Source organism: Neopsephotus bourkii, unplaced genomic scaffold, assembly GCF_033783945.1.
Source record: "Neopsephotus bourkii isolate Nb327-2 ecotype Australia unplaced genomic scaffold, CSIRO-AGI_Nbou_v1 NB_1016, whole genome shotgun sequence".
Classification (NCBI taxonomy): domain Eukaryota; kingdom Metazoa; phylum Chordata; class Aves; order Psittaciformes; family Psittacidae; genus Neopsephotus; species Neopsephotus bourkii.
Window position 1 is genome coordinate 1,684,552 of NW_026901505.1, and position 13,229 is coordinate 1,697,780.

The following is a 13,229-nucleotide window of genomic DNA, read 5'->3' on the forward strand; positions in this document are numbered from 1 at the left end:
GCTATCACATTTCCTGCCCACATTGCCTCTCTGCCATCCACATAGGGTGGGAGGACATGAAGCAATACAGTTCTCTTCCTGCTCTTGCTCTGCCCTCACACTTTTAGCCCTGAATTTTCAGTTCGTAAGGACTGACTGGATGACACAGTTTGCTTGTTAATTTGGTCTGAAAAAGTTTTGTTTAACATGTTCCTCACCCATTCAGCTGTGCCTGTGTTATTTTGTGCCTGCCCTATCACATAGTCCTACTAACCACTGTTCTAAAATGGGACACAGACAGAACACATCCAAAATTTGCTGAAATATTCCAGGTTCCACCTTAGTCTTTGGTCTTCTAAAATTTGCCTTATCCCAGGACAGATGCCCTTCATAACATATGCATATCTCCTACAATAGACTTATAAGAACTGTTTTTCCCTTCACCAACTGCAGGCCTTCCTCCCATTACAATTAGTTCTCATCTCCTGGTCAAGTTAACTTAGTGTAATCATAATAAAAGTTATGGTGATAGTCAGTTCTGACAATCAACCATTTCCCACTATTTCTCCTACAGCATCTTATTACACAGGGTAAGTACATGATATATAATCAAAACCACATCAAAATAGTTCAACTGATACAAGACTCATAGATGAGGCTCATGGCATATGAAATGATAATGAAATACTATAGAAGGGCTGCAGTTTGTGTCACTCATGGAGTTTCTGCTGGCAGGAATAACGTTATTTTTTCCCCCATAACCGAGTGTTAGGAAGTACAGGGCTGCAGTACCTACATAGTCCCCCTTTGATACATTCTAGCTGATACTTGTTTCAGTAAAGAACTCCTATGGTTCCAGATAGCTGAGTCAGCACCAGGGAAGGGCTGAGGCTGCGAGGGAGCCCCTGTGATTGCCCATCCCAGACACTGCACTCACACAGGCTCAGCAGGAGCAGGTTGCTCAGGCCCCCGTCTAGACAGGTTCTGAACATCACCAACAGTATTTCCGGGCAACCAGCTCTGGTGTTTCCGCCCCCCTCCCCCCCCAGTAAAATCAACACCAGCCCCCCCCCCCCCCCCAGAAAAAAGGTTAAAAAAATATAACATCATTTTTTCCTACTTCAAATTGTTCATCCTTTAATCAATCTGAATTACTATGTTTCTTTCCTGCTACAAGTGTATCTAAGAATAAAAAGCTAAAAGGCACTCACCATAATCCTAAACAGACTAAATTAGCTTGATACCCATTTTCTTTTGTTATTCGATTTTCTATGAAGACAGGTCACAACCTAGAAATCCTTCTAATACTGTATTAAGCAGTTGGATGAAGTGTCTTTAGCTAATGGCAGTGTCCTTTTGCAGCATTCACAGCAGAATATCCAAAAATGAGCACAAGCAGTAAGAGCACACCATTCAGAATAAATGAATTATTATATTATCAACATGACATTAACATTCATTATTTCATTAGAAGTTTCAGATTGGAATCTCACATGAAATAAAAAGTGAGGCTTGGCAAACTGAAACCCCACAAGTTCACAAACACACATTTTTACTCAAAGCAAGTGTTCTTCTGTGGAATGAGTGTGGCAAATTATATACAAATTAACTTTCAAAACACCAAGCCATGTTTGTTTGTGGAGGATAATGACGTTTTCTTCCCTTTCATAGGTATCATTTGTTAAACTGGTTCCTCCAGGAGATCAAGTAACTCTTCTGTCCTAAAAAGGTAACAAGAGCCGTTTCCTTTGCCTCAGAGCCCCAGTTTCTAGGTCCTGCCACAAAGATGATTAATTTCAAATTACACTGTGTTTACAACAAGCCAATTTCACTATGGTTCAATACACCAACTATTTATTTATTTACACAGTAATGGGAAGATGACTGGATTTTGATGATCTAATGTCTGCAGCTGCAGAAGTTACAGTTACCAGGTAATCAACAAAACCCTGGCATTGGCAGTTTAAAGGCTGAGACTCCACTTCCAATTAGGACTCTTATTAGCACTAAGTTCCCAAGCTGTCTCAAGAAATGCAGTCACCTGCTTGGTAGCAGGGAGATAAACCACTGTGACAGAAGTTAACTCATTTAGACAATAAATAACTTTGAACAGAGGGTTTTTTCCCCATCTCTCTTTGCATGACCATATGGAAGAATAGTTAAAATTAAAAAGTTATGCCTTGAGAGGAAGCACTGAACAGTGTGTAATACATTATGATGTTTCTAAACAGCTCAATAGGATGGGGAGAGCAACCAATAAGAAAAACATTTATGATTCAGAATGAAGCAGAGGAAAGAAAAAAAAATGCATTCCCTAACTCCCAACAGGTCTCATTATTACTACAACAGATTGAAAAAAATGCAGTTCAGTCTCATTAAACAAACTGAATATATACTAATATTACTAATTGTATCCCAAATGAACCAGTTAGTATCTATTAAGCATGCAGTCAATATTTATCTGGTTAGGATATGACTATTTGGATGAGAGGAGAGAGGAATACAACAGCTTTGAAGAAGTTTCCTTAAAATACATAAATACACACTGACAATATTGGTGGTGTCACATTAGTTTCATTTTTAGTGGCAAACCCAAGCACATCCAAACAGATTTAATCTATTTAAAAACGGTCTACACAGAATACCACTCTTGCCACTCTGTAATAACTGAAACACATACCAGCAGTATTTCTAATATAATTAGCTGCACTTTTAAATTGAATTGAAAGCATCTCATACAAAGATGTGTCAGATCCCAAGATCACTCCCAGCCTCAATCATTCAGAATAGAACCATACAAGGCACAAAACTGAATCTGTATCCTTTCTCCCAGATCTGGGATCTGAGAGTGGAATCAGAAGTACAGATGCTGTTCCCCAATACAACAGTGATACAAAGATAGGTTAGCTCAGGGGCTTGAAACAGTGATATACAAAGTGGAAGAAATTTAAACTTAAATTTGTGATCTTTTAGAGCAGTTTTGCAGCTAGCAAACCACTTTGTTTCAAATAAAGTTATGTTAAAATATACTATCATCAAAAAGAGTCCCAGCTTATCTTTCTGTCCTCTCCCCTATCAACACAAGTGCCTGTGGTGCCATAAGCAGCTGGTAATGCAGCATGCTGCCAAATCAGTTATGAATTCTGAAAGCTTGGTATTATTATTTTTAGCTCTATCAGCAAGATAGCACAATCAAATACTGAACTACGTAACAGCAGCATAAGGAAGGTAAAGACGGTGAATGGCCAGGTATAGAATTGAAACATTCTCTTTTAGTGGAAGAATAATCTTATAGCTCCTCAACCTGCTTGTGAAACCACATGCTAAGGGAGTACTTCAAGCACTAAACCTGCACCTTTCCCTCCTTTGTCCCCAGCCACTTATTCCTACCCAAATACCTTCCTTCATGCCAGTACAAATATTTGTGTGACCATGGAGTTAACTATACCAGGGAACTGATCCAGTGGAAGATTAAATTGGCAAAAACAGCTAGCTAGTCAGAGAGAGATTCTCCCATCAAGCAGAAAGTATGCTACTGCCAGCAAAAGGGAGAGAGAAGTGTGCAGTCTGTGGCAGACAGAAGGCTGTGAAACCTCTTTTACCATCAGCCTACGCTTACACCGACTGTAAAACTACAACCTTCATGGCTTAGGTTATGTTTTCATAATTGTGATAGTGCTCGCTGGTGGTGTTTGCGACTTCAGGGCAACTACAAGGGGAGCCTCAGCCACGTGTTCCACTTACACCTGCTTTAATGAATGGTCCCTCTCCTTTCCCCTTCTCTTCACTCCCATTTCAGTAGCACTTCCTCAGATGCACAACACAAACACTTGTTCAGTTTTACGGCAAACAAGTCTAGGGAACTAATCTAACTTGACTCTTTTGGGATGGAGACAAAGGAAGAGGGAAAGCTTCCAGTTGGATCTGTTCCTCTGTCTGGTTCACTGCTCAGCAACCCAAACCACCATACTTACACAGCACACGACACAAGAATGAATAAGTAATGAATACTTTTTCTAACACTGTTACTGAAAAAAATACTCCTGGAACCAAAGCCTACACAGTGTTCGGGAAAGAAGTGAACTCCCAACTCATAACAATTTCTCATGGTCTTATCTTAACAGCCAGTTGTACATGAAAAAAATTAAAGTTCATCCCAGTTAGAATCAGCTCTTATTTTTCTGAGAGGGAGAACACGCTTTGTCATGAAAGAGTTATGCCCTCCTATACAATTGCTCTTTCTAAAGAGCCTACTGAGCATCCTTAAAAGAAAGTTTTAGCTATACTATGGTTGTTTATTCCAAATCCAACAGGTAAATAAAGCTCATTCTCCAAACTGAAAGATGTCAGCAGCTGGCAACCTTTGTAACAAGGTCCATATTTGACCTGCATCAATGAGGTCAGGCACACTATAAGGAGCTGGAAAAAGACCCACTGCAAAATCAAATACTTTACTCACTTGGTATATGGGCTACTAATTCAGTTTTTCATTTTCTTGCCCTGTATTAGCTTTGCCTTACGAATTAACAAAATTGAAATAAACATTTAAAATCTGTGAAACAGTCAACTTTAAACAGAAATTTGTGCCACTGTAGATCTTTACAGATGTTTCCATCTGTAAAACAAAGATCGTTACAGAACTTTATGGATGTTTAGTAAAAAAGCATTAAAGGGATTAGCACAGAGCTGAGTCAAACACCCTGCTCCTTTTGACCACACCTGCAATGATGTAGGTAAGGCTCTTATCTTTGACCCGCTTCACTTACTTCCCAAGCAGAAGCCTGGTCTTATTTCTGGCAACACAATGCAAAACTATGTTTTAAAAACACCTCAAGGACATGCGTATATCACACATATACACGTCATTTAGCCTTTCTGAAAATACGTAAGGCGATCACCTTACCTAGCCTTATGTAACAAACTATTGTTAGCTTCCATATGCTGTAAAATGGCAACAATACATTTGGAAGGCCACTAACAAAATCACCATGTGAAGAAGTGTGCTAATGAAATTTGCATATTTGGCCACAACTACCTTATGCTAACTCTTAATATATACGTCAGCTTATAGTGTTAGCCTGCTTTTAAGTACTCCACCAGTAATTAATTCTCCAACAGGAGAATAACATGTCTATGTGCATGAGATAACAGCGCATACTTTCAAAGATGCTTATCACCAATACTAAACTGCATGGCCCAAAGAGTACAACCATTTCTATTTCTTATTAAAAACACCATGGTTTTGGAAATTTTTTAAAGAAAGAAGGAAAACCCCAAGAAACAAGTGCTTAGCAGACACAACCACACACTGCTGAAGAGCCAAATGACATGTTCAAATACAGTCTTTGTTTGCATTTCCAAGACTATTTCTTCTCTCTTTTGGTATCTGGGAATCAGGCAGAAGACAAGTCCTTATAGGGCTGGCGATAATAATCATCACCTTGCTTGTAATAATGATACAAAGTGCTGTTCTTAAAGCAGTTATCAGCAGGACATCTCTTAAACAGCAATAGGAGGATAACTCATGCAGTGAGGTTTAACTGTCCCTTACATAAAACAATGGAAGTGTTCACTGCTCTGAAGATCTTGCTTATGCACACGAAAATAAATCTTAAATATAAAGAAAACTAAATGATCCTGGAACTGGAGCAAGGGAGTTTATGAGAAGGTCAGATTGCAAAGGACTAGCGTTAGGCAGCTATTTACCCTTTCACTGGATCTATCATAAGATGGATCATTTACCATAATACCTGCTATTACTAAGTCTGCAAACAACACCTGACTGAAGAAGAGCTCAATCACTGGGGTGGACAAATCCATGAATCTTAAGAAAATCACCCGTAAACAAGAACAATTACAGGCATATTAAAAAAAGAAAGTAGTTAAGCAAGAAGATTTCAAACCCCTAGCTGAGCACACATAGGAACCTGCCTGTATTTGGCCAAACATGAGCATAATACAGGCAATAAGCAACTGAAAGCTAGCTCTAAGCTATGCAATTGTAGGGTAAATTACTGGTATGAATTTACCACGTTAATATGTATAATGCATAGAATGAGCTAGCAGACAACATGAGACTGTAAGTCAGCAAATCCAGAGTTTTATCTGTGATCACTGACTGTGACTTGGGTTACTTGATACAATTATCTTTGTAACTTTCCTCATCTGTGAAGTGGGGTTAGTCCAAGAAACTATTTCTCAACTGAAGAGCAAAGTCTAATTTACATGCCATGCTTCAGGCTACAACAGCTAGGAATTGCAATGACAATCAAAGCAGTAATTCACTCTATTTTACTAACAATTTATCCCTCTCTTTACAGCTGGTATAATTAGAAGTACTAAAGAAAACACACTGTTTATTAACTGAAAGAATTCATCCCCTACCTAGCTGTATCGCAGCCAAGGACAGCATTTTCCTTCATTTTCCTTTTTTTTCCACTTTAATCCTTCCTTTTCCACTAAAAATCCTTCCGCATTGCACAGATGTAGCATCAGAACAAATCATAGAGGACTCTAGTGCCTAACTCCACAAGTAGATTTTCAAGTGTTATAAATGCTTCCAGCATTTAGTGTCCATACCAGCACTGCCATCAGTTCTAAACAAGTCAATTTGCTCTGCATTTAAAAACAGCTTAAAACATTACATACTGCAGCAATTCATCAAGCTTGAAAACTGTATGAAAACATAGCTCTGTAACACTTCAACTCCCACTCTACAACATGAGGGAGTGCAAATACATTATTGCTGGGACACTAGAAATGTGTAGCTAAGAGCAGTACCAGCAAAGCAGGAATCAGCTAGGTAGACAAGTAACTGAACTGGAAGGGGAATGGGAAAAAAAAAAAAGGATGGTGGTTGTCATGTTCCTAAAAGTGCCAAAAAATTCACAGGCTCACTTCTTTACATCCAAGAAGCACAAAACCTCAGTGACAGCTACCTCGCCCACATTAACTAATTCAAATGAATATGTGGATAACACTGTCCTTAGTACGTACAGATCCTTTTGGTACCTAAAGGGGCCTACAAGAAATCTGGAGAGGGACTTCTTGTAACAGCAAGTAATGACAGGACAAAGAGGAATTGCTTTAAAATGAAAGAGGGTAGGTTTAGATTAGGTAAAGGAAGAAGTTCTTTACCATTAGGCTGAAATTGGTTGCATGGAAAAGCTGTGGCTGCCCCATCCCTGGCAGTGTTCAAGGCCAGTTTGGACAGGACTTTGAGCAGCCTGGTTTGGTGGAAGGTGTCCCTGCCTGTGGCAGGGGGTTGGAACTGGATGATCTTTAAGATCCTTTCCAACCCAAACTATTCCATGATTCTGTGATCTGTTACCTTCACCAAATTTTTAGACTGTTTCTCACCCTTTGATGTCTGAAAGGTGCTTAAAGTGAGCTTGCTCACATTCTGGTCATGCATGTAGAAGACCACAAAAGTTAAGAATGGTAATGAAATTTCAAAGAAAGTGGCTGCAAAGTCTCATTACACTGTGACACAGGCAGCAGTCAATGAGTCCAAAGGTCTTCCATCCTGCTTCCTGCATGTATTACATGTCTGTGACAGAAACTAGTTACAATGACATATTAAGAGTGGGAATATTGCTATGAGGAGTCCAACTAGCCTTGCTAACTATGTATGAAGAAATACTGTCTTCTGCTTAAAGCAGAACTACCTTGTGCTAAGCTAACAATATACAGCAACAGTTCAGGAAAATAAAAATCAGCAGATTCTGTTTCAAGAAAAGACAATTCAACAAAACTAGAGAGAGATATGATGGCTTGGCTTTTGAACTTGGCCACAAGACCAAACCAATACCTTCTTGCTTTTGCCAAGCTAAAAACTGTTTTAACAGAGTTTCTTATCCCTTGTTTCCTTTTGAAAAAGCCATGGAGTTTTCTTTGTAGAACTTCCCTAGAAATTACATGGAGAACAAAAAGCAGAACATATCCTGTCTGGTAAGATTGAAAAAAGGAAGTTACCAAGTTGCGTAATACTCCAGATTTCCAAAGCCAGGACTCCAGAACTCTATCTCAGGGACTACAGTTCTAGTATCACACAGTAGGGAGATACTTGGTTGGGGCTTTTGATGGTTTGATTATCAAAGTTCAGATGCACCTATACCAATACAAATACAGCATTTCATGTAGCAGTATAAACTGCTTCTACACAGTACTGGCCAGCCTGCAGGTCCTTGGTCTCATGCAGCCAACAAGCAGTTCAAACGCAATGCTTACCCTCAAGTTTCATCACAACTACAGGGCTGTTTCAGAGAAGGCATGGGGTAATCTGAACTCCACTGTGGGAGCTGCAGAATGTCCAGGGCCAGAGTCACCAGGTCATCCACAGACAAAGCTGCAAAAGCCATGGTGCAGCAGAGCAGGGGGACAACTGATGGCCACCACGCTTCCCACCTGCCAGACGTTCCTGAAGCTCACACTCCCACCAGCTATGTGAAGTATGCACTTGCATGCCTCTACACTTGGTCATGTTAACATGTTGGTATGCAGCTCCTTAGGTCAGAAAAATTGGCCACCTTTTCCTTATAATGCTTAGCTATACATTTCTACTGCAGACCTAACCTAAGCCTATGGAAAACAGACATTAACAAAAAGTCTACATTACTTCAGGAGTGACTCAGAAGTGCCACCTGACTCACTAACTCTGCAGCAAGCACCACTCTGGACTTGAGCCACCAGAAACCTGTCAATTAAACTGAGTTTACTGTTATAGAGCAAATAAGTTGAGCACAGAGGGCTGCATTTATTGTCCAATTCTTCTGTTTGCTTTCCAATTCAGTTTTGACTACTGGGGAAAAAAGAACTCATACAAGTGAACACCTAAAAAAAAAAAAAAAAAAAAAATGCAAAAAGCCAACTTCTGAATTTATTAACATAAGGTGAAACAGAATTTATTCCAGAAGTAAGAAAATGTAGATGCACACCTTCTAAACTACAAGCTAAGCAGAAACACAACACAATTCCACACACTTAAAGATCTCATATACACTGCATTACCTGGGAAAAAAATAGATGGTAGAAGTAGTCTAACATTTATTTATGAGCTGCTAGAATAAAGCTTAGGACAAGCAAATTTTAGCAGGCACAGAGAGGCTTTGTTGGTTATTTATTTGGTTTAAGCCTTAAACTTACTCACAACACCCATCTAGAAACAAGGCATTACTGTTCAGTTGTAACTATTCCAGGCACTTAAAATAAGGGGGCAGGGGGAAGTTGTATTAGCAGCTAAGAACAGGGAGGTTAACGAAAGGGAGAACAAGGCACAAAGTATCTTGTCACATCCTACAAAAGTCTAGATCTAGTAATGCTATCACAGAGTCTTCCCGATTTTCACATATAATAGGACCACCCTTCAGTATAAAAAAAATAACTTTCTTACTCACAAAACATGCAGATCCATACTTCTGAGTTACTAGAAAATGCTATGATACAATGAGGTGATTCTATGATTTTAGTGTGAAAAGAATTATGAAGCTGAACTGAGCTAATGAACTCGACTGCTCAATTTCTGTCACATTGCAGAAAACAAATACCAAATACTTCAGTAATACTAAATACAAGCTGTGTATTTTGCAGTTAACTTATTTTTAAGTTCTAAAACTCCGAAGACTTCTAATAGGTTACTATTTTTACTTGGGTTCTCTGCTGTTAAAGTAACCCACAAACATAGAAAAAATAAATTAATAGTAGCTTTACTGTGTACCATTTTTTACTGGATTTTCACACCAAAAAAAAAAAGAAAATTCTTGAACAGAATTCCTCCACCCTGACACACCTCTGACCTAACCAAGCTCTCAGCCACCTGAGGCCCAAATAATGATAAAACCCCAGCTGAATAAGTTCAAATTCTAAGATGGTAAGTATCAGCTGAATATGGAACTAAGATGCAGAGCTAACAACCACTACAAAGCTACCAAAGTCCAAACCAGCAAAATTTCAAGCTATTTGCACATTTCCAAAATCCCCCTATAATCATGTTCCTTTATTAAGGATAAAGAGTTTCTTGTTAAAGTTCAGTATGCTCCTGCCACAGCATCAGCAGTTATTTATGAGGCAGATAATATCGCTTAGCCTCTTCTGGGGAGGATTTTGTCAGTCATGGCCTTAAGACAGAAGACATTATGACAAATCTGCACCACACACAATGGGACTATTGATTTTGATGTCTCTAAATACTATTTACTCTGCAGGCTCCACTTTCCCCCAAACCCCCCCCTTTTTTTTTTTAATACACAATTTGTTTTATTTGGATAATGCTACTCTCAGAAAATAAAGTTAATTCAAAAAACATTTTATATTATTTGAAATGTCTACTTGCACCTGTTTTGGAACAAAAATGTGGGGTTTTTTTCCCAACTAGATTTTTATGTACTGTTTGGCTTAGTAGCATATGAAATATCCTTACAAGTAAGCATTTTAAAAACCAGTGATAATGTTATAATGATCATTAATCCCACACAAATAAAAGTACACAAGCAAAGCTTAGAAAATCTGATATCCCTGAAAGTGCCCTTTTAGGTGCTAGAACTCAAGACAAGTTTATTTGGGTTATCCTACTATGCACTTCATTTGTCACATTATTAAAACTACTTTAGCAAGGGCTGACTTTGCATACAAAAAGCAGTAAAAAATAAGCAACCTCCTCAGGAGAAGTCTAATTCACAGTGGTTTTTAAATGTGATTCTTGGCCTAGAAAAGTCTCAGTCTGGTATACAGCACCATAAGCAAAATGATCTATTATCATAAATAAGCTGCCATTACTCTTCAGTTTGCTGTTTTTAAGCTTATATATAAAGCAGGGCAGTTTAAGAACTGGCTGGGGAAACGAAATTAAAGAACACTCAAAATGGAACCTCAAGTTTTGAAAGACTCGCCCTTTGACTTCCAAGGCTATTACTACACGTCATCTCATCTAGTATACACTGATCAACAGACTTCCAGCCGGATATTCCTCTAAGTAGGCCACAATTCATGCAAAAGTGCTCCAAGTTTGCCCCTAAAAATCTGTTATTTAAGGAGACAAAACAATCTTTGTCAAGTTCTCCACCATATCAAGTTTTTCTCATGGCAAAAATAAGAGTGGCCAAGAAATGCAGCAGTAATGTCACATTCTCAAGCTGCAACACAGTGATCACGATAATCAAAACTGCAACCAAGTCTGTGGTGGGGGAAGGTTCTAGTCTAGCAAATAAACTTGCAAATATCTGAGCTATTTAAACACTTAAGGGGTGGGATAGGGCATTTCAGTCTTCTACCATGAAGGCCCAGGGGTGTCAATGGCAACAGGGGTAGGGACCTGTCATTAAGAAGGAAAATCACTTAAGAGAGCATGTGGTGACTTTAGAAGCACTCTGAAAATGTACTGCTGTACAGGTGGTTCTCTTCTTCGTTCCTTTTTTGAGAGGCTTGTGTTCCTAAGGGGCCTAGGGGATTTGGCCAGTAGAGGCTGGTTGTAAGGGCTCATGTACCAAAAAAAACACTCTACCCGGGACTCTGGAAAAGCAGGGGGTACCCAAAGAAGAACCACAGCTCGCCAAGAGCTGGAAGGGCCCAGATGAGCCCAGGAGAGGCGGGAAAGCTACCAGCCATAATGGCAAGGCCACAGTCGGTAAAGCAGCCCCTGCCTGTCGGAGCAGCCAAAGCCGCGCAGGGAAGACGAGCCGGGGACCACACCGGGCAGACCCCCAGGGAACAGGGCCGGGGCGCGGGGGTCAGCTCTGCACGGAGCGGGTGTGAAGCGGCCACCTCAGCAGGGGGAGGGGCAGCGGCCATGTTGTGAATGGGGCGGGGGGGAGCACAGGCCCGGCTGAGAGGCCACGACCGAGCCGCCCCCGGCCACCGCGCCTCCCGCCCGCCCGCGCCCCGCAGTACTCACGCCTTGTCCACCAACTCCCGCACTTTCCACATATTCAGCATGGCGCCAACCCTCTGGAGACCTCCCCGGCCTCTCCACCCTCCGCCGCCGCCGGCCCCAGCTGGTCCCGCTCGCCACGCTCCGGACAGCCGCCGCCGCGCAGCCGAGCCAGGCCCGCTCCGGGCAGCCGCCGCCTCCGCCAACCGAGGGACGCGGCGCCGCTCCCGGAAATGGAGGGTGTCGTGGCCGCGGGTCCTGCTGGGAGATGTAGTCTTCCCGCCGGGGAGGCCGGGTCGACCCGCAAAGCGTGCTGGAGGCGGGCGCGGAGGCTGCTGGGAATATTAGTCTCCGGGGGAGAGCACCGCCGCTGCCCGCAATGCCTGCTGGGAGTTGTAGTATGGGCTCCTTCTCTGAAGGGAGGGGGAGGAGCGGGATGGGGTTCGTCTGCTCTGCTCTGCTCTGCTCTGCTCTGCTCTGCTCTGCTCTGCTCTGCTCTGCTCTGCTCTGCTCTGCTCTGCTCTGCCTCCGTAGACGTCGCAAAACGATGGAACCAGGGCTCTGAGCCCTCGGTTTGGGTTGCTGGTGCAGCCCAGCTCTGACCCACCCTCCCACTGCTGCAGCATCTAGCTCATGGTGCACTTCTTGACCCATAGACAAGTCAGCCACAGGAGGGAGGAAAGGCCATGCAAATACCTGATTAAAGTACAAAACAAAGCTTATGTCTGACTGGAATATAGTTTTATACCCTGCTTTTATCAGGTGAGCTCATTTAAGAGCAGCATTCTGTCTGTATGACTGCCTGTTTACACACGCCTGCCTGATCAAGCTGTATGGACAACAGTGAATTTTGAGTGGAATTTCTGGATCCCTCCTGTAAGCCAAGACTGGGATTTCAGCAAGAAATGCCACCCATGGAAGTGGATGAAAGGGTGCAGCCCGTGTGCTAAGGTAGCCCAGTCCATCCAGGCAGCGCACATCCAAGAACCTTGCCTCCACTTCTCAAGAAAGACCAAGTCTATTGACAAAAAGCCAAGGAACAATCACATCCATTAAAGCTGCCTCTGGAGAACACTAACTGTTTTAACATAGTTGTCAACAAGCATTGCGAGACCATCTTTATTGCCTATGCAGGGTACTGAATCACAGCTCCGTGGGTATAATAAAACCCGTGAAGTCAGTGAAGTGATTGTCTAATCAGGATTGGCAGTTTCATTACATACATTTTGTTCTCTATCAACTTGCTTTTGATGTGAGTCATGATTTCTTCTCAAGAGAAGTAGCATTTTGGCTATTTCTTTCCATGTGACAGTATGTGAATAGAATACCTGGTTAGTCCATAATACCTTCTCAGTGTATATTTCTTGTGTGCTTGTGTCGTAAATAA

The 13,229-nt window shown here is 41.4% G+C and overlaps 1 protein-coding gene across 1 annotated transcript in view; it reads right to left on the reverse strand.

Moving 5' to 3' along the window:
* Nucleotides 1–12,098, reverse strand: part of CLINT1 (clathrin interactor 1) — a 51,773-nt gene extending 39,675 nt beyond the window's left edge. The window contains exon 1 of the mRNA XM_061360161.1: nucleotides 11,867–12,098. Coding sequence (XP_061216145.1) covers nucleotides 11,867–11,907 — 41 coding nt within the window. The 5' untranslated portion in view covers nucleotides 11,908–12,098. The remainder of the gene's footprint in view (nucleotides 1–11,866) is intronic.
* Between the last annotated feature and the right edge of the window lie 1,131 nt (nucleotides 12,099–13,229).